We start from the raw sequence: 22,735 nt of genomic DNA, 5'->3' as shown, positions 1-22,735 counted from the left end.
GTTCAACACTGAAATCTATTTATCAGAGAATTAGCTCTAGCCTCATGCCCAGAAGTGCTCATCTGTATTTTGTTAATTCTGCTTTCTTCATCAATAGTGGCTGTGTGTTTTTAAGTTATTGTGCACTGGGTTTGTTTGTGCTGAATCTGGCAGAAGGTTACATTTTAGAGGGGTGGGCCTCGATTTGCTGTAATCTCTGGAGTTAAAAAAAAAAATCAGGCATCAATGGGGAGATTAGATTGTGAAAATGGCAGTTTTCTCAACAGGATGGAAATTGGGTTCTATGAGTAACTGCCAGATTTTTAACTCCCACATGAATGAGATACTGCTGAGGAAGCAGAACAGAATCTGGCAATGCTTTGGGGGCTGTTGATCAGACCATTTTCTTTAGCTTGTCATGGGTTTCTGATGTATGCAAGTACGTGTATGTTAGTATTTTTTAGAGCTGATGACTGAAAGGATTAACAAATGCAAAGGCAGTGGGGTGTTGCAGGAGATACTAAACACACAGTTCTAGTCATACAGCAGCCACTTGGTTTATTACGGTAAGTGGACTAATATCATTAATCTGTTACGGTGACAAGAATCACAGTTGTAAGTCTACTGCATATTTAAGTTGCTAAATCTTAACAGAAATCAAATATACTAAAGGTTAAAGTTTCACTCATCAGCAAGTATAGCTAGTAAGGATCTCTCAACCTCAAGGGGGTAATCTTGAGAAGCATCCCAGTTCAGAAGAAATCACTGCTGCGCAGCCTGCTGCTTCAGCACAGATAGCTCAAATCAGGCTTTCTGTAACTGATGTCTTTACAGCAAAAAGTGACTCGTTGTCAAACTTAAAATCTTATCATGTTGGTTTTGACTCCTCAATGTAATTCTTTATATCTTCATGGGAGATTCCGGTGGGTCATTGTTTTAGGGCTCAATGCTCAATCTTCTTTGATTATGGTCATAGTTGTGAGCATCCACCAGGCATTCTATTATTCAGGCACTGTCTATTTCAAGGAACAGTCACATCAAGGCCTACTGTGGCTCATAAGACTGAGCAAGACTTATGTCAAGTGCAAGAGTCGAGCATATCAGTCACAAAGGGGAGAAAACTCTGCAATTGAAATGGTGACGAAGTTGATGATGTTATTGACAAAAATGATTTTGTATTTGGTGTGTTGTATTCAGCACCCAAAAGGACTGTAGTTCTGGAGTAGAAGAAGAAGTACCTCAGAAAGGGTGATTGTAAGTTACTCATCGCCATTGCCAGCACCATGAGAAATACAGCTCTTACTGAGTATGCGGTGCCAGTAGGCATTAGATACAATGACCAATATTTTTTTCTCGAAAATGAATAGAATTCAGAGTTATTTGTCTTGTTAATACACTGGCATGTTCTCACAGTCTTAAATAGTTCTGATGGTTATGGATAGGAGGATGTATGGCCCCAAGAGATGACTCCTGGAGCCTTAGCAAGTCCTGCAGAGGAACCAAAATGAATTGCTCTTTGTGGTGACTTGGAATGAGGGTTTCTACAGTGAAACACTAGGAGTACTTGAAATCTGATTTGAAGTGAAGTGAAGGATGATTTCTAGATAAAAAGAAGCTGTAAGACTGATCATGATGTGAAGCAAATGAAAAATCAGGCCCTGGGAGGGAATCAGAGAGTACAGAGCTCAGTATAAGCAGGGACTAAAAAGGAAAGAGAAGGGTGTCTTTTCTATATGCCTCCTCTTGATTATCAGGGATGAGAGCTGGGATAAATAGGGCAAATAAAAGGCTGTGGGACAACTGTGACATCTTAAAGGGACTGGGAATGCAGCAGCATGAACAAATGTAAATAGATTTCTTGTTTGAGATTTGCAGCTCTAAGCTTTCCCCCACAGCTAGGATCTGAGCGCAGTAGAGTTCATTATAGGTTTGTTAACACAAAGTCTTCACTGCTTTCAAAGCTGGGAGGAGAAATGATGCACATCCCAGGTGCTGTGAGATGAAAAGTGCAAGCACCTTACAGGCACAGGCTGGTATCTATTTACTCAGCTACGCAAGCAGGAGAGGGGGTGATCTGTGGGCTGCCCTCTTCATCCTCCTGTTCAAGTACAGATATAAAACGGAAGTTTTTGTGTACATCTCTAGTGATATATTTTAGGAGTAAAGTCAACATCTGCTAAAGCAGTGAGATAAATGCCAGGGAGCCTACATGCCTAGATAAAATAACAGATGCACTCAAAATCCTAAACTGTGCATAGTCAGTGGTGACTGCCCACATTCATAAAAATATCCAAAGTTCTCACTGCTGATTCTTGTTCAACATGTGGGGAAAGCACAGATTTCTTGTGTTCACTCAGTGACAGTGTAGTGTTTGGAGGAAAGGACGTGTTTAGTGAAGTCAGTGGGTACCATGTGGAAAAAGAACACTTATGAGAGTGAAATTTTTAGTACTGCTCTACTGTGCTGATTTGGAACAGGTCTGTTGTGTTTTCAGCAGCTGGCAGTTTGCATTGTTACAATTCCTTCACAAATACAACAGAAGGTTGTGGGTTTTAGAGGCATAATAAAAGGGTGAGCCTCAGCTTTTGCACACTGCATTTTAGTGTTGCGTGCTTGATGTGCACGATTGGGCAGCACTGCTTTTCTTGCCTTAATCCATCTCTCTCTCTCTCGCTCACTTCCTCGCCCTCTCTCATAGTAGCACTAGCTGCAGTAGCTTTGGCAGATGATCGGAGAGAGCACAGAGAATGAAAAGAGCTCAGCTATCGTCTTAGCATATTTCCCAAAGGATTAATTTCACCTACTTCTCCTGTTTTGCTGATAGACTTTTTGCATCGTTTTATTCCAATAAATGAGGAGTTATTTCACATTTGAAATCCCTCAAAATAGTTTTTGGAATGGACTTTTTCTCTTATGCTCCCCGAGCATTTATTTTTTTTTTTTTTGTCAAGTCAGAGAATTGTGTAGTAAGCGGACAATGTAACAGAGCGTGAGAGGGAGAAGACGCTTCCATTCTTTTCGTGCAGTGGGCTGAGGCAAAAAGGCCATTGTAATGGTAAATGGCACGCAGAAAGGAGGAAAAGACTGATAATCAATCACAAATGAAGCATTCGTCTGGATTTTGGCAATTTGCTGGCCAATGGCTTTTAAATGTGTAAGCTTGATTTTTCTTTTGTAGCCCACATACTGAAAAACTTAAATTTGATAGACCGAGGACAGGAAGAGAAATCTTTACAAAGCTGTCATGCTCAGAATACCTGGAAATGGGCAAAGCACAGTGCTGAAACAGCAGTAAAAAGTGGCAGTTCCAAAGGAGAAACAACATTCAGAACTGCTGGTGGGAAACATTTTTTAACCCATCACCTTGGATTCCAACTCTGAAGAAAAATTTTCCAACGCAAATGCTTCTTGTTTCACGTGTTTGGGGATGACTCGTGGTGGGCTTCTGGGGAGTTTAATTTGCTGCTTTATTATTCTGTGATTGCCAGAGTCGGTTTGATGTCTGACTGAGTATGTGATAGAATAGATGAGGATGTTGGACAATGTTGACACCGGCCTATCATCTTCAGAGAGCAGCATAAACCATAGAGGAAGATATATCTACCTGGAGGCGCTGCTGCAAGGAGGCGCTCCATGGGGATTCACACTGAAGGGCGGACTGGAGAACGGGGAGCCATTAATCATCTCAAAGGTAGTCTTTCTATTTTAATTGCAATGCAAACAAATTAGGAGTTGTGCCAGACTTGAAGGGCAAGAGTTGTAAACTACCACTGAAATGTTACATTTAGCACTGCATTTTTGGTGTGATTTTGAAAACTGTTGAGAACCCATTGAAGTCACCAGGTTTGCTCATTAGCTGTTTGAGCAATATGCGAGAGCTCTCACCACTGTTTAACTATCAAAGTACAATTTTTGTCCCACAGGAAATATTTTTACTTTTAGAAATTATCTCTGTTTATTTCATTGAAGTCACTTCATGAATTGGAGAAAGAGCTCTCTTTTTTGGTGAGATGATTCAGTTTCTTGTATCATGAAAACAGCATATCTGAGCGCGTTCAGTAATCAATAACAATCTCTTGTGAAGAGAGAAAAAGCGTTTTATATCATGTGATGCAGCACCTTAATTAGAAATCTGTGTGGAAAACAAAATAATAATAAATGCTTATTCCTATTTGGTTTACATATATGTTACGTTAGCAGTTCACTCATACTATGTACTCTTTGCTTGTTAAAGATCTTCTCAGTATTGTACACCTTCTAGATTTGTGTTCTAGCTGACAAAAATATTTTGAGAAACAAATGAGAGAAAGTGTTCCTCATTCTCATCAGAACCAGGCTTATAAAAGAACCTGGATACCTGAAGATGCAGACCCTTACAACAGTGGATTTTCAAAAGCATCAATTGAATCTGTGAATATTTGAAGTACTTTTTACCTGTGGCCCTAAAACTGTTTTGAAAATGTGATTTAGGTAATTCTGAAATGTTACTTGTAGTGGCTCTAGTCATTTTTCTCCTTCATGTTACCTCTCTGCATTCTGCTTCTTTATAGTAACATTTATGTAGTGAGCTACACTACGTGCATGTGTGCTGTCACCTAATCCCATTTCTTCATGTAAACTGGGACACATGCAAGGGATGCAAATGATCAGAACTGATGTCAACTGAAAGAAAACTAAATCAATGCTAAATCAATTTTGTTCAAATTCTGCAATTAATTTTGCAGATATTCACATGAAAATGCCAGTCACTTGAATAGTTCACCTGAAAGAAATTGTTAGCAGTTTGTGCATCTGCATGATGAAAGTGAAAAGGAAGACTTCAATAAACATTATTTAATCATAAAGGGATTTTAGAGATTTCACTGAACTCTCTTTCTTGCATTACTTTATTGGGTATAGTTTGGCATTGCCACAGAATGCAAAACTAGTCTCATTGAAATGGTCTTATATTTTTCATTTTATAAGCATTGAGGGACTAACACTTCACATTTGTTCTTTACATATTGGTTGTGATCTACATTTGTGAGAAAACAGAGTTTCTTTTTGCTTTAACATTCTTCTGTGACATAAAAAGCTCTACACCCTGTGCTGGTTTTTTTTGTTGTTGTTGTTTTTGTTTTGTTTTTTTTTTTAATTGGGGGCAGGGAGGCAGAGAGGAAGAGAGATGGCTCTGGATGCTGAACATTAATTAATCTATGGGATTTGGTTTCCACAACAACGAGGTCCCTTAATGTCAAACATGCCTGGAGCGTGGGTAGTGCCACTGAGAGCTGTATGACTTGTGCTTGCGTTCTGTGAAACAGCACTGCAAAAATGTGCATTTTTAAAGAAACTTGGAGCTTCTGCTAAGTTTGTGCTGTCAGTGTGAGCATTTTGCTCTGCTTATGTGTTAGTGATGCTAAGCTGGAGAACAGTTTGCATGACAAAGCTATGCTTTCTGGAATCTGTGCAGCACCTACAGCTGCTTTCAGGTTTCCAATTTAATCTGAGAAACTCATTTCTTCTTGTGTTTGAATTCTTTTCTGGGATTTCGCTGTGCACTCTTTAGAATGAATTGTGTATTCGTAATGTAGCTAATTCAGTATTATCCTAATTATACTGTGGAGTAGGTAGGAACTGTGGGAAATAATCAGTTGAACCGTGTTACAGGCCAAAGCCTTCTGTTCTTACACAAGAGCACTAGCACTGCTCATGCAGGTACAACGTTTCTAAACAATGTTATCTGTAAATATAAAAAGTATGAATATCAGATTTTCATTCCTGGTTATTCAAAATTAAGGTAGGGATTTTTTTCTTTCAACTTCCCAGTCTGTTCTGGCAAATAAATCATATTTACATCCGCTTCGAGGTCTGTTTGCACTGACGGAGTTGTGCTAAATGGCTTCAGTGTAAATAAAAAAGTAGATTTCAGTAAATATTGAACTTGGTACCTATGAAAGCTTGTAGCTCGACTTAAATCAGTGCAACCTCAACATTACAGACTAAAGGACAAGACAGCAAGTCTGTTCAAATATGATAGCTATTTGTAGTCATCAGGAACTGGTGTTCTTTGAGACCCACAAATATAGCAAAAATCTGACCTATATTTTGAGCTGGTTGAAGGTGGTGTTTTTGAGATCTGTCTACCATCATTTTGGCAGTTCTTTGCACCAGTAGCAAGGTTGTTACAACTTCTCAGCAAAAGACATCTTGCTGTATAGATGCATGCAGAGCTCCTGTGCAGTAAGACAGCCTGACTGTATGTGGTTGAGTGCACAGACAGCACACAGAGTCAAACATGCTGGAAATGCTTTGCTGAATCAGGCACGATGCTCAGCACATCATGGAATCAAGTCTAAATCATCTTGTCAGAAATGTTGGTTGTGCAGCTAACATAAATTTAGGTAGTTAAAACAGGTGACCTTTATATACTAACTCTTCTTTTTTGCTTATGGAAACATAAGACTATATTGAAGCAGTTTGACGATGGCTAATTCTAAGTTTTCAGCACAGGTCTTTTCACAGTTTGTTTTGTTTTAGGTGGAGGATGGACCATAAACAATTCTTTTCTTCTTACATCTGACCCACATTTCCCCTCTCCGTTTAGGAAAACACTTTGACGTTCCCACTAGTCTACTTTTTTTCTACCTTGTTTCTCAGCTATATACAGTTCTTCATATGAAAGCTGCTTAATAGTGTTATTTTTTGATTCTGGCTGTATAGGACATTTAAAAGAGCATACTCATTTTCAGAAAAAGAAATTTCGAAATGCTAACACTATGTCAGCTAAATGGAAATTCAGGGTGTTGACTGGCCTAGAGCAGCACTTAGTTTCTTGGGAGCCTAAGGAAGTTTCCTTTGTCTTCTGGAACTGCTGGTTGGACCACAGGAATTTAGGATTGTGTGTAGTGTTTCTGATGTGCCATCTAAGCACAGGCTTGTGACGGATCCTCAGAAATAAGCTATATGGAATTTAAACCATATGCATACCCAGATTTCCATTTGTATATTATTGTTTTGGTTCATTTTTAGCTGTGAAAGCAATGTTATTAGATATGATAATGAATATCATGTGAAACCACTGACTGTTCCAGGCATCAAAGGCAAACTGGGATCAGAATGTTTATTCCCTCTCTGTTTGCTCTGAGGGTTTTTCAGGCAAGAAACATTATTCAGTATTAACTATTCTGGAGCCAAGCAATCTATTTCTGCAGTCATTTTCTTGCTATTATGCACAAGCCTTTGGAATATCATTGGTTGTTAGAGGACTCTGAAATGCACTTTTATTTTGAGCTTCATATTGATGATTGAACGAAAGAGTTATTTCTCTTCCTTTGAAGCACCTCAGACATTGACTCTCAAATAGCAACTATCTGGGAATGCTTTTCACTGTGCTGTAGTTCATCAGTTCCCTGAACTCAAAAGGATAAGTCATTTACAGGGACTCAGGCTGGAAGTATGACACAAACTCTGAGGTTTATCTCTCAGCAGAGATATAGGAAAAAATAAAAGTTTTAAAATAAAAGACCATTCTGGGTTTTATCTGGTCCGTGGATGGACTCTTATCCCTGTCTCTGCTTCAGGTGTGACTCCAAACTCTGTAGCACTTTCCCATTAGGGTAGGCCTGTGAGCCACCTGCTTTCCCCATGCAAATGCCCAGAGCCCCTACAGGCAAAATGAAATAGTCTCACAAACTGACAGTTCTTTTTCACCCATTCCTCATCCCTGTGTGTAACAATTGCCAGTTTAGAAATGCTTAGCCTTTATGCAGGGCTGCAAGCACCAAGATGGGTAGTTGATGCTCACATTAATGGAACTTATTTGAAATTGGCAGATTTGAGATAAGGCACGAGGACACGAATTGGAGTCAGAGGTGTGTGACTTCCTCTATGATTTTATTTGCTCATTTGTTTGTTTGAACCTTTCCATGCTCATTCTTGTTTGGATAGACACAGACTTCGTTTTTCTTATTAATGCCCTAGAATAGCTTAGGCCCTCTGTGTTGCTAATGTTGAAAAATGCTCTTTATCGCTTTTTGTCTTTGTTTACTATAAGTGTGTTGATGAATGGATTCCTTTCAAAGCCATAAACACCTTGTTACACTCATGCCTTCTTGCAGAGTGCTTTCAGCTCTGTTCGCGCATTTAGAGCCACAGGTACGGATGTCATGTATAATATGTCAAGTCCTTAGAACTGTTTTTTGTGTATAAGAACAGAACAAGATTGGTATGTAAGAATCACCTGTGTGCTGATCTTTTGGTCTTTAACTACATCAGTTGATAGAGCATGGCAGAGTGATGTGCTTGTTGTTCCTTCTCATTTTCCCAGGGGAAAGCAATAAGTGGGCTGTGATTTGTGTAGGGCTAAATCAGAAAGTAGTTGCTTGTGCTTGGTCTCAGTCCAGAGGCAGGCAGAAGGGTGATCCTCTGAGCGAAAAGCACCTGGGCCTGCACTGACTGATATCCTAACAGAGTTGTAGTAAAAAGGCTAAGGACTAAATCAGTTTGGACAGCAGAAGCAATTTCTTCCTGATTCCCGTCTCTCTGCCCTCCCCCAGATCAGCCTTTATATTTTGCATTGGAGAAAGGTGTTCTTGCATGCTGACGAGCAGAGGGGTTCATTGTGCAACATCATCCGCCTGCATGTCTGACATTTGTTGTTAGACTGGTAATAGGTGAGGCAGGTGCCTGATCCCAGGTGACACGGAAGTGTGGTGGCGATGGACCTCCACTTTCAGAGGAGAAGGGAACTGATGCTGTAATTGTTCCAGAAAGTAGAGGGGCAGTTCTTCACTACATTTTCTTGTTTTTCAGGGTTGAGACTAGGGCCTCACAAAAGACTGCTGATGTCAGCACATGGGACAGGATTGCCTACCTCTTCTTAAAGCTAGGGAATTGCTTGATGAAAAGGCTTCTATTGTTAGCTCCCTCCATTAGGCTGCCAATCATTCTCTGGCACAAAAAGACTCTGTTCACTTCCAAAGCACTGAATTAGCAACTACAGACAAATGGGCTGACTGATGTAAGTGGTACCTTGCTTAGCGCTGGTGCTGCCCCAGTAAAGGCAGTAGGAGCTTTTCAGATTGAAGATAGGAGTAGTGTCAGCTGGTCTCTTATTCACCATGATGACCCCAACTTTTGGGAATACTTTGCTTGTCCTTACTAACAATGATCAGCACAGATGAATTCTGAGATTCACAGACAACTCAGTGACATGGCTTTTGTGAACATGCATGTGGAAGAAAATTGCCCTTGAAAAGAGTCATACCTCTATGCTAAGAAGAGGACTGATGGGGATGTCTGTCATGACCTGGCCTGTTATGCTTTATAGTTCTTCCTTACCAGAGATCAACCCAAACAGCGAAATTTCAAACTGAATCCATGGAGATATGTTGCCTGAAAGATCAGGTTTGCATCACTGCACTGCACTGCAACAATATGAATTGCAGAAAAGCATATGTAGTGTAATCATAGAACCACAGAATCATTAAGGTTGGAAAAGACCACTGAGATCATCTAGTCTGGCTGCTGTCCCATCGCCACCATGCCCACTAACTATATCCTCAATGCCACATGGTTGACTGGGACCCAGAAAGAAGGAGAGTAGGTCAGGTAAATTACCAGCTGAGGAACAGCGTGTCAGAATCGAGGTTTTGGGTAGTATGATCTTGGACAGGCCTTTGAGAAACCAGGTATGTGGTATCTCAGTAGTGTGTAGCAATAGGAGAAGGAGTTATTCCATATAAACGTGTGGATTAACTTCTTTACAGTGAGGATGATGGAGCACTGGAACAGCTGCCCAGAGAGTTTGTGAAGTCTCCTTCTATGGAGATATTCAAGACCTGCCTGGATGCCTACCTGTGTGACCTACTGTAGGGTATCTGCTTTAGCAGGAGGGTTGGATTTGATGATCTCTCGAGGTTCCTTCTAACCTCAGCAATTCTATGATTCCGTGATGGTGATTCTACCACCTCCCTGGGCAGCCTGTTCCAATTCACTGCCACTCTCTCTGAGAATAATTTTTTCCTAATATCCAACCTGAACGTCCCCTGGCACAATGGCATCCTTCAAAGTAACAAAAAGATTTAATAGACAAAATATTTTATTCTCAGGTTCCTGGCCGGAGAGGAATTGTGATTAAAAACAACATGTAATCCTTTGAGTCAGTAAGCAGAGCCTTCATAAATCCTGCAGAGGCTTTAGCTTATGTGAAAGAGATTAGTTAGAAAAAATGCCATGTGTCCCTGTTCACTTGGCTGTAACAGGTGTAATCATAGTTAAGGTTTACACTGATCCTAGAATGAGAAGCAGAGAATGCACTCTTCAAATCACTTCTGCAGATTGTGCAGAAGAACTGGTTGCTTGTGGGAGACTCCACTAAACTCAGCCTTTCTCTTACTTCTTGGGAGCTCAAGACATAGGAGGAAAAACCATCACCAGTAATAGCTGAGCTAATCTCATCTCAAATTTCATCAGCATTTGCTTTTCAGGATCTTTTGGTAGAGCTCAAAACTGTGAAGCATGAATCCAGCATGGATCTATTGTGCAGAAAGTGCTCAGACTTGGGGAGAGCTCTTTGAAAGAGAAAATGAGATGAATTGTAACTTGCTTGCAAACAAGCATTGGGAGTCAGAGAAAAAATGTACTGAGGCCTTTGAAAATACATCACTGAACCACAAAATCTTTGCCGCTTAATTGCGTGGATACAAAGCCTTGAGGGGATTTCCATCTGATGGCAGTGAAAAATATCCAAGACCAGTGTCAGAAAACCCTAAAAATTGTTGATATACATCAACCCAGAAGGTAAATCTCTCTTCCTCACTTGAGACTGAAGACTTTGGATTTGAGCATGAACAAGAACTGGCTGGTATTCTTCCATCACTCTAGAGGCTTTGGGCTGTATTTCTGGTGCTGCCTAGGGGAAACTTTCTTTTCTTGTCCAACCCACGCCTGCCATTATGTGTAGAACAAGGAATTTCTGCTGTACATACAGGCTACCAGCTACCATATCTGTCTCATCCAAACGGTCCCTGTCTCCTTCATTGGTCCACTTAAAACCCTTAATTCATATAACCAGATCCTTGTTTTTAAGGAGATCTGGTCTGTGTAGTTCAGATGGATTTGCCAGAACCCCAGCTCTTTAAAGAGACAGAAGTTGTTAAATACAGTCTGTGACTGTGTATCATGCTCCCAGTGTTACAGTGAGAAAATCACCTTCTTAATGTAAATTTGTTTCATGTGATAAAAGGCTAGTGTAGAGCTCATTCGTGTGGCTGAGCTGGAAATAGAGTTCTATATTTAGGCACTGCCTAAATCTGTTTCCACAGGTCTTGCTACTTTGCCATGAACTTAAAATAAATAAATAAATGGTGCTAGTGTTCTTGGACAATTGAAATCAGGAAAAGGACAACAGGAACAGACAAGGCCAGCTTATCCAGGACACAGCTTGTTAACATCCTAGCTGGTATTCGAGCATAATACTAATTTTTCACACTTGCATTAAAAAATCCCATCAAAAAAACCCTCAAACCTCAGTGATGAATGATTCCTGCTGATAAGAAAATCACTGTGCTTAAATTCATTAATAGAATAGGCAGTGGGATACATTTCAAAGCACAGGGTGAGAAATAAGCTCCCAAATCTCATTAAGAAATAACAGGATTTATGTGCATTCCTCCCATATACTAACTTTCCCCTCGGGAAACATCTTGTGCTGAGTTGGTGCCGTTTTTCAGGCAGGTGCAATGTTTTGCAGTTCCCACAGACTCCTCCAGATAATCTGCCAGCCTGAAAGCCACTCTCTATTCTCACTCAAGAATGGGGATTTTCCAATGTATGGCTGAATGAGGAGTTTAGCTGACAAATGTCATAGCTCCATGTTCTACAGGGTTTCAGTCACACATTCTACAAAGATGCAGTAAGCAGTTTTGTCCTGTCCATCTCAGCAGTTAAAGTGTTTTAAATACCAGGCAACAGAGATAAAAGAGGTGCTGCTATTCGATAGCCATTATCAACACTGCCTTATTTTCTGAATGTGACTTGAATTGTAAATGTGCAATTTAGGATATTGAAATTTTCAGACTTTTTTTTTTATATTGTTGGTAGGGTTGTATTTTATTAGCAGTTAGAAGTTTTTTGCTTTTCTGGTGAAGGCAACTTCTTGAAGATATGTCAAATCTTCACATTTGCAATTATTTATCAGTTTTTGTGACTTGTTTTGCTTTTAGAGGCATAGATAAATGCAAAATATTAATTCCTATAAGACAGATAAAAGTAAAACTGAAATATTTGTTTAAGAAATGGCAAACGGATTCATTTCGAAGTGTAAAATGGTAACAGTTTCATGGGGCAGAAAGAGGCCAGAAAGGTCTCTAGGATCCCTGAAGATGGTGTGTTGTGGCAAGAAGTGGTTTTTTTGGAAGAACTCAGAGCATCCAGTCCACTGCGTGTTGCAGAAAGTTTTCTAACGCCTTAGGGCGATACTGACTTCATGATAAGGACCGTTAACTGTAGTCTTAGAGAAGTATTTTTCTTGATTTTCTATTCAGGTTATAATCAGCTTTTCTACCATGACAATAACAGCAGATGACAGCTGAAAACTAGAGTCATTTTGTGCTGTTTATGAGCACATTAAAAAAAAAATCTATTGCAGGGGTTCCAAATTTATAGTTGTAATAGCCTAGATGCAAATATAAAAGAATATAAATACAGCAATGAGTGAAGGTGAAGCAAGAGTTAGCGAATCTGCAAAAACATCAGTGACTTTGCAGCCTTAATAATTATTTTGCTTGGAGTCTGTGTTACTTCATGTTCGATTTAGAGATGTTTACAATGGCATATAATTGTCAGAATATTCATGTCCTTGAAAAATTGTGCTCGTGCTGGATACGTTCTTACTATGTTGTTTTTTTGTTTGTTTGTTTGTTTTTTAAAGTAAGCATTATTTAAATTTAGGAAAGTGGATTTTTCCCTTATGTCAGGCCTCAGATTTTCATTTATTGTTCAATGACCTAACTTGTCAGTGGACTGAGAGAGCCACATTTCTCAGATTCAGTCTCATAGAAACTGGGGAATGAGCTAATGGAATTCAGACCAAAAGATCTGGCTGTTTTCCAGGAGCAGATATATGGCAGAACACATTTCGAGTTTCAAGAGAGAGAGTTGTAACACAGAAAGAAGTGAGAAATATTTGGACACAGAGGGCTAGGGTTGTGGGGAGAGATCTTCATTTTATCAATGATCCCTCATTCTCCCTCCTGCCCTGCTTCACTTCATGTTAGCCTAAAAGCAGTTGCCAGCGTTGACTGAATAGTGTCAGCACAGAAGGGATGCAGCCACTGACCTGACAATAAGGCAACAGCAAAAGGTTAGAAGAATTAGTCTTGTATAATAGACTTGTATTAATAGTAGTATTGTGGTGTCGTTGGCACAAACTTTGCAATTAAATATGTTGTTGGCACTCTTCCCTAGGTTAAATTACTACTACTGTTCTCCCTGCTTGCAAGTCAATGAATACAGCACTTTTGGGGAGGCAAGTTCAAACATTTTTGTTCTTCTGGGACTCTGCACATTTCTGATTTCAAGCTAAGAGGTTTCTGCAGGCTTTCCAAGTAGGCTTCTGTTGTTATGCCTCTGCAAACAGCCCATGCAAACTAATGCCAAATTAGCTAAGCTGTGAAGGAGGTGGGTGAGAGGGAAAAGACTGATGTAGAAGCTAATGCCCTTAGGAGTTCCCTCTTTCCCTTATGCCTGGACCTGGGGATGCTTCCTAGTACTGGGCTATTGTTGCAGGGGATTAAGTTTCTATCACAGCTTCATCAGGGGCAACTCACCCTTTTTGTCAGCCCAGAAAGTCAGACACAGACACAGAGGGGTATCCTTGCCTAGCCCTCTCCAGAAATACAAAGCTGTTTGTTTTTTTTTCTCCTGCAATTGAGTTTGGCCTATCTGTCAGTGGCAGTTGGGTTTGGCCAAGGGACCTGGGGCACACTGTGCAGTTGTGCAAGGGACACTAAGAGTAGTGCACCTCCCCAGTGCTGCTTGTCTGGCAACTTTATACTTGCGATTTATTGACATTTCCTTCTGTTTTAGGAAAAGGACTCATTGCACTTCTTCCCAAGTCTGACTCTAATTCTCTAATGTAGTCTATCAAACAACACCTATGTCCCCATTTATTCAGTATGGAGTAGACCTAAAAATTGCCCTTCCCCCACATGAAACCATATCATAGCTTTGTTTTTTCTACGGAGTTGTCATCAAAGCTGGAGAGTCACCTGCAATCTGACTTCCTTTCCCGACCTACATAAAGACAAAGGGTTAGATGCAGCCTAGTCCTTTGTGGTAGCATGCTATAAATAAAAAGCCTGGAAATGCTTCGGTCTCTGAGTCCAGTGGCTGGTGTTGAAAAGCAGCAAGAATGTGGGGAGACTGTGCTCCTGTATGAGCTTTCTCACTTGTATGTGCTTCCTAAAAAGAAAAGACTAACAGTATACAGAAAAAAAAATTAGAATTTTAACATGGGTTTTCCTGAATACTAGCTTTTATTTAAAACCGTCATCAACTGCTAATAATGAACTGTGTTTAGGTTTCCCTGTTTACCAATTACATTATCTTTTTGTAACTTATATTGATGTTTAATAGAAATTGATAGAGAGTAAGCCACAAGCACACATCAATGGAGTTGGGAGTCAGGAGAAAGGAGTAAGCAGAAAGAAAACTAAGTGCGCTTGAGTAGCTCTGCATCTCTACATCTTCTTGTGTATCTCATCGGCTGCTTAAACAAAAGGTTCCTCTACTGGCTGGAGCTGAAGAGAACCAGGGTGCGCGTCTATTGTTCTATATCTTTTATTGTTCTTGAGCTGTGATCTTGTCAGCTCTCATTAGCCTAACGGGCTGGACTGTGTCAGTCCTTGGATAGGAGACTTTGAAAAGCAACAAGAAATGACACAAAGTGGTTCAGTGCGTATTCCTGTTCCCCCCACTGACTCATCAGAGTCTGAGATGGAGAGGGTGTGATAACACTGCTCTGTGAGACACTCTGGCTTTGGGTGGTGAAATATAACAGAATGTCAGTCAGTGTCAGGTTTTACTGGAACAAAGTTGTAATCCCACGAACAAAATTCTAGTTAGAATAACTTGCATACCAACTGCAGTGCTTCTTGTTTTTCCCTCCTCTAGAGCAGGTAAGGTGGTGAATGGCTGTTGTGAGATGCTTTGGTTGTAGATGGCAGCACTCAGTGAAATGCCTGTATTTATTTGTGTCTGTGTGCCTGTTTGCTTATAGTTTGTAATCACTCGGTGCCAGGGTGCAAAACAATGACACTTTGGAGCTTGGTCAGAATATACCTCATAAAATAGCTCTCTTGTTGTTTTGATGTGTTTTAGTAGGCAATTTTATGGTAGGTGGATGGTTGGATTAAGTGATCTTAGAGATTTTTTCTGACTTTAATGATTCTATGATTCGATGATTCTACAGAACTGAAAGGTAATGCATAACTGGATTTGGAGGGTATCTCTGCAGAACAATTACATTCTCCTCTTAAATCGGAGTTTATTAGTGAATGAGCAAGCTAGTGAAAAAAATTGAGTTGTGAGAGTTAGAGGAAAGGACTAAATAAAAAATTCCTTGCTTGTTTAATATGCCTCAGACATTTTAATGCTGAAATGGTGAATGTGAGTGGAGCTAGTTAAGTGGGATATCCCATGCAACAGTCATCTCAGTTTTAAGTCATCTTTATAATTCCCAGGGGGTTGTAGTCCACCCTTGTACTTTTTGTGACCTTTTGTACACGAGGCTGAATATTCAGCCAACTGTCTTTAGGTAGTTGCTGGGTCTTCAGTACTCGAGAGTGAGTCTGTCTGCTTTTAGTTAAGGTAAGTTGAAAATGGTGGCACTAGTTTGCCCTGTCCAATAAAGCCGTTATCTTCCATTATGCTGTGGCTGCAGCATTCACAGATGGCCTGAGGCACACAAGTGAGCCCAACGGCAGCTGAATCTGAGTGTCAGTGTAGCAAGGCACCCTACAACCGTGGGCTATCATTGAGCATCCTCAGCAGCAGCAATGCCTAGAAATTTGCAAGGCAAGTTTATTGTACCAGGGTAGGTGTTAAAAGTAATTCAAGGTGGGAATGAATATCCATTCTAAAAGGTGATAATCAGGGAGACAGGTAAGGAGGCCCAAGAGGCTCAAGTTAGAAAGGCACCTCTGCGCACATGAGTCTGTGCCTTCCTAATCCCTGCATGTACTCCCACAAACTCCTCATCCAAAAAAAAAAAAAAAAAAAAAAAAAAAAAGAGAAGATGGACAAAAGGAAAGTGTGGTTGTCTCATAGCTGCTCAACAGGCAACTCTGAGATCCTTCTGGCAAGATCAACTGAAGCTGCATTCATCATTGTTCGGCCTGTGTCACCCAGCTGGTCGGGTCAGAGAGCTTCTCTGACCTGAGCCCACAAGTGATGGACAGGTCTGTAGAGGGCATTATCACAACATAATCACATGGATTGAAAGGAAAGCCATGCGCCTTTCTTAACTTTTTTCTCCCCGTTCTCTGAATCTTTAGGGTAATACATCTTTTCTTATTTTCCTCTGAATTCATTAAAGCTTCTGTTATGTAATAAGGTTTTCAAAGCAAAATATGGCCTAGAGTGTAATAATGGAGCTCTTCCAAAGGTCTGCAGAAATTCTGTTGGACTGTTAAAAGATGGATTAATCATAGTCAGAAGTACTTCCTGCTGGGTTGTAGTGTGCTCTCTGATTTCCTCTATCCCTTAGGCATTAGTGGAAATTCCAGCTGACAAAGAGCTAAGTGTTTTGTTTTTTTTTTTTCTGGTTTAAGTTAGCTAAATCGGTTTTGAAATAGACCAGAGGGTCTAAGTTCTTAGTGGTATTACTGCTTTTGCCAAAACCAACAGCAGCCAGAAAGAAAAATGCTGGAAACTCAAAGAGCCTGGTCAGGAAGGGACCAGAGGAGAAATTCTGCTGGTCTCTGGACTTTGAAATTTCTTTTTTATTTTGTGTGTTGCTTGGTTGAGGGAGAGTGTAGGAGGAGATACATTTGGTATCAAGGTGGTATTATGGATTTACTGTTTTTATTTAGTCACATTATGTTAACCATAGGGTGAAAAATATTCTGTACTACATGTAAAACTTAAAGAACAGAGAACTGTGAAATCTTGGTTTTATAAGGTGACCCTTATAAAAAGACAAGTTCTTATGTGTCCTGAGCCAAAATTATGGGAAAACAAAAAGCAAAGAAAAAAAAAATCAACGTTTGAACTGAAAAGTTTTTCCTGACCTTTTAAAACAAATGAAGGTGAAGTTTGACATGAAAATAACAACTGAAAACAAAAGTGAAATTTTCTGCTATAAAAATGTCAAAGTTAAATGTTTAGACCCTCTCAAAGTAACCTTTCAGCTCTGCCTTTCGGAGATCAGCACCATGTATTGTATTTAACCTGAATATGGAAGCAGCGTTGTTCTTGCCACTCAGATTCACATTACAGCAGTGTTAGTACTTGCTAAATATGGTGCCCTGCTCTTGTTATAATATGACTTTCAAACTAAAGCTCTGATTGAATGTGGATGAATTTGCACTTCATACAGCCTGTCGGTGGCTTTTTTTTGACATTTTGTCTTTTAGTGAAAATGAGCAGGAACTTGCAATGGTCCTCATTCATGACCCATTTAGAAGTGCAAGGCACTTACTGAACTTCTGGGAAAAAGTAGGTATTGAGTAGAATTGCCAGGAAGGAGTGAATGTGGCAGTATTCCTGGATATTATTCCAGCACATTTCAAATTGCTATTGCAGTTGTGATGCTTGAAATACATCTTTTATCCAGGAATGTAATGATATCCACCATTCTGTGTACTTACTCTTAAAAAAAACAACTACAAAAAAACCTGTGTGGGGTATAGGAGCAACAGTGATGGCTGGGAATCAACCTGTGCAGTATGGATTGAGCTGACAATAGTGCTCACTGGGACATGAACTAGAGGAAGTGTGTCTCAGATCAGCATGTTCTTGAACGCATCAAGAGCTGGCACAGTGCATTTTGTGCTCATGCCTGCTTTCTGCTCCTCTTACAGCTTGCCACGTCTCCTCCAAGCTCAGCATCAATGTGAGGCTGTAATGAGCAATGAGGCATTGGCTACTGATAAGACACATACCCTGTTGCCAGAGACTATATTAAATAAAGGGAGTGGCAGTCAGAAAATCAATACTGGATGACAAATGTAGACTTGGTTTTGTTATGCAACATTGCTAGCATTATTGCAGTGTGAGAGGTGTCAGCAGAAGAACCTTAAAACACAAAGGCATTCAGGATTGCAGGTTACTGCTTCCTGGTTTCATACAAAGAACTATTTTTTTTCTAGGAGTGTCATTTTTCTTCTTGCAAGAAATACTGATTGATTTCATCCTTGGCTACTGACACAGCTTTACAGTGAATAACAAAAAATGTTTTATGAACCCCTTTATCCTTTATGTGCAGTAATGTGAATCAAACAGGGATTAGTCAGCAGGTCAGAGATACAGGTGAATGAATCCTTTGATATTTTTGCACTTGTGAAGTTACATTTGTGAGGCATCGCTCATATTTAAGGAGCAAATAACTTTTAATATATTTAATTTACCAGCGATTCTAAAAGAGACAGTCCGGACTCTTCCAAGTGGCTTGTTATTTGAAAAGGTGTCTCCACATGAGTAGTTGCCTCATGAACAGATGTTACTGATAAATAAAAATATTCACAGGATAAATATTTACAGATTAACATTTTGGATGTGTACACTTCAAGCTGCTTAGAAAAAACATTCTGCACTGGTACGCATTATCCTCTCTGTTTGATGTACACATTGCAAGGCTGGGACTGGAAATGACTCATTTCATGTCAAGCAGTCAGTGTCACCTCCTCTAATCCTCAGGCATGTCTGCAATGAAACACCTGCTGGCCGAAATCCATGCACCAAGCTGTTCGGAGACTCAGCAATTGCGCAGGAGATAATTATTTTTCTTTTACTAAGTTATTTGGAATATTTTTATTATTCTATATGCTGTAAACAGTGTGGCATTGTCGAGGCATGCTTGGGAACAATCACTCAAACACAAGACTGTAGAAAACTTTGCCCTCGCTCCGTTTCACATGTAGCACAGTCATCAGAGGGGCTTCATGGCAGTTTATGAAGCTCTGGCCAGATAGAATACCTATCATATTCCTGCATTGCATTGCCAATAATATCCTAACCCTATACTGCACTGCCAGTAAGTTACACTGCCAAAAATCTACAGGAAAGATAAAGGAGGAAGATATTTGTCTTTCCTAATTATTATTGATAACTGAAGCTAAGTGAAGAAATGGATTTTCAGGTCATCAGATGTTATAAAGAACCACTTACAGTTGATCCAGATGCCTTATTTCAATAACGTCTTTATTGAATCACAGAAATTACTTCAGTGTCTTCTAAATCAAAGCAAATAATAGAATTTGAATTTAAACTGAAGAAATGAAACTTACTGTTTTAAAAATAGTGAAAGACTTAGCTCTAAACAGAAGGTCAAGAAGGAGACCTTGTGCACTGCACGTAAGCACTTCACCCCCCAGCCCTGACTGCCAAAACCTTGTTATTTCAACTATTTCAAATAGTGTTCCAAATAACTGCTAAGGTTTGTCTCTAAATCTAAGGGTAGCACTAATCCAGAGAAAGAGGTTTTAGTAGTGTTAGGCCTTGTCTGAGCAGCTTGTGAAAATGGAACAGTTTTTCTTAAAGATTTTTCCACAGCTGAGATAGCAGATTAGACAGCCGAGGACCCATACTGACTCCTGCCACATGTTTTGCCGTATTTTGGTCAGTTTTGCACGATGCACACCTGAGCCACATTGCTGTCTTTGGCTGCACTGTGCACTTCATGCTGGGCAGCTGGTAAGCATTGCTGGCTTTTGCCATGCTGATGAAGCACTGTTACAGGATTGGGAGCTACCTGCACGCTGACATTCAGCAAGATCCTCTAGCAGCCTGTAGAAGTGGAATGTGAGGAGAAATGGAGTTTCTGCTGAACCTTAATCTCAGTTACTGAGCTGGCTGTAATTACCAGCACATGAACAATCACCCTCAAGGGCTGGCTGCCTACCTCTCCAAGGCTTGCCTTGGCTGAGGAGTTATTGCATTTAACCAACTTGGCCAACAGTAAGGTTAACTGAGGACAACTGCTGTATACAGGATGCTGGTGTGCTCCTCTGTAGCCTCTTGCATCTCTTCCCCATGTGGAACATGGGAACGGTTTGAGGGATATTTGAGAGGAGATGGGAGTGCAGCCAGATCTATGAGAGCTGTGCGTGTGTGTGCTAATGAGGCCCAGAGGTGATGCCAGCCAGCTATCTCAAAGTGCAGTTTACACATGAGTGCACCAAGAATGCACCAACTATTCAACAATAACAAGTTTTTATAAGCACATGTTTCTGACCATGTCAAAATTTGTTTCCCCTTCAACTTCTAAAATCCATGGAATTTGACACTGGGGAAACAATCACATTTGAGAAGAGCTTGTCCAAAGAAGAATTCACATTTCTTCCCAGCTGGAGTCTGAACCATTTCTTGACTTTTCTAACACGATATCACACATTTATTCCTAAAACAAGACAAAAAGTTTAGAAGAAGAAAAATTAGTCCGAAAGATTAGAAAAAGAAATGTCCTTAGAGAGTTGTATTAACCATAGAGAATCAACTGCTCTTCACAACTGCAAAAACAAAACCAGACTTTTCCTCCCACAATTTTGGATAGTAGATTTCTATGAACGCACAAATGAGATCCAGTCTATTCTCATCTCAGAAATCTCATTATCTTTATGACATTACTCATGTGAGTGAGAAAAGTGTGTTTAGGGGTAGAGATAAGATGAGCAAACAGAAAATAATCATATTCTTGGATATCTTGGTATCCAAGCCCCCCAAACAGCACCAGAGGATAATGACGTGCCCAAAGAGGGCTCACACTGAAATGAGAGGAAAATTGGCTGCTTCTCAGCTGGAGAAAATATGCTGGAAGCAAAATCATTTCTTCTGTAGAAGATCATTGGTGAGAGAGGCTCAGTAGCATCAAGGAGGGGCAATGAAAAGAAATGGTGCCTGGGAGTGAAGAGAATGGTTGTCAGGATAAAGCTAAGAACTCATGAAGCAGAACTGCCCGGACTTCCTTTTCATTGGATAACTTTTCATTTACTTTGGCTATAATTCACATAACGAAGGCAACAGAATTATTCAGTCGACTGAGTTGAACAGGCTGTGCCAGGCCTGAGCTGGTGTAAATCAGCATTGCTTCATTGACGTCACTTTCACGTAGGTTGCTGGTCACCTCTTCTTGCCTCTTAACACCATCCTTCAGTTCACGTTGCCTCTCATAACTGCTCATTCCTTAGTTTAGACAGAAGTGCTGCTGGGCTTGAAGTAGCCTTCTGATTATGGGGAGATTGTCCTCATAGTGTTAGGAACAAGGTGCCGTCCTTGAAGCAGAAAACAGCTCTGCTATTGACTCTTTTTTGTCCACTTTGTCCACATTGCCTTCTGGAATGAAGTGTTAAGTACAGAGGATGAATGCAGTGAAATCTGATTTTCCACACTTATAGTACTGTATCAGTTTACCACAATAATCGCTCTCTGGAAAAATAAACATTAGCTCAGGAGAAGCAAACTGCAAAATACAAAGGGATGAAATATTAAGGAAATTGTGAGGAATCACTTGAGCTTGTATGGTAGCACTTAACTTTCTCACCCCAAGGACTTAAGTGAGATGGACAGAGTTAGTGAAACTCACTTACCATGGAACCATTGTTCTTTTCAAACTTCTCCTACATGGTGATTGATACTTCAAAAACTGCATGGAAACTGAAGAGACAAACAAATAATAAAAGTGAAATCAGATTACAGACCTGATTCCTTTTTCACTATATTTTCCATGCAGTTTAATTCCTGGGCAGTGAGGGAAGCAGTAAGGCTTAAGAGGAGGAGCCCTGTGGAGCTTGTCCTCAAAATCTGGATCCACTTCTTGCTATCTCTCACTCCATCTCTCACTTTTGATTTGGGACAGGCAGAAACTCCAGGCTGTTGAGGGTTGAGGTCTGCCACAACAATGTTTCTATCTTTAACAATGACTGTATACAGTGACTGCAAGCAATAAGGTGTGTAAATTGCTGAGTCAGGTTTTCCAATAACTTTATTTTTATACAGTATTATATTTATGATGCAAAATTCTGCTGAACACCAGGGCAACTTGCTATGGGACAGCATGCAGTTTTCAGGCATATGTCTTTACAGTTCAAGACAGAAACAAAATACTTAATTCTGTCTGTATTTAAAGCCTTTAACCTAACCACCATCATTACATATAGAATACCAGGTTTTGCTGTAGGGTGGAATTACAAATAACCTAACCCTGTTGTCCTCAGCTCTTAATTCCTTTCTAGATCTTTTAAGGCATTTGCTGCCTATTGCTGCTCCTTGCACAAATGCATAACACAGGCTTTTAAAGGTCTATTGAGTGCTTCTATGAGGGACATTATGAGCCATCAGAGTGCTGGAAGTCTGCTCATGGAATTGTCCTGGAAAGACTCTGTGAAATAGCAGTAATATTTCTTCTGCTGCTCACTGATGTAACTGAAATGGAATTTGGTTCTTGCTATCTGAGTGATGGACGAGCATTATAATCTGCTTAGAGAAACTGGGATATGGCAAAGTAATCTGAGGACAGCCTTTTGGAACTGGCCAATATCCCAAATCTGTGCTATGG

At 40.1% G+C, this 22,735-nt stretch overlaps 1 protein-coding gene across 4 annotated transcripts in view; it reads left to right on the top strand.

The window, feature by feature from the left end:
* The first annotated feature begins 3,490 nt into the window (after nt 1-3,490).
* Nucleotides 3,491-22,735, top strand: part of SHROOM3 (shroom family member 3) — a 134,223-nt gene continuing 114,978 nt past the window's right edge. For all 4 annotated transcript variants that reach the window (XM_085222660.1, XM_085222659.1, XM_085222658.1 and 1 more), the window contains exon 1: nt 3,491-3,670. In XM_085222660.1, the coding sequence (XP_085078786.1) occupies nt 3,506-3,670 (165 nt within the window). In that variant the 5' untranslated portion in view covers nt 3,491-3,505. The remainder of the gene's footprint in view (nt 3,671-22,735) is intronic.

Source organism: Meleagris gallopavo, chromosome 4 (assembly GCF_905368555.1).
Source record: "Meleagris gallopavo chromosome 4, MGAL_WU_HG_1.1, whole genome shotgun sequence".
Lineage (NCBI taxonomy): Eukaryota > Metazoa > Chordata > Aves > Galliformes > Phasianidae > Meleagris > Meleagris gallopavo.
The sequence above is the reverse complement of the archived record's forward strand: the minus strand, read 5'-3'. Positions and strand labels throughout refer to the sequence as shown.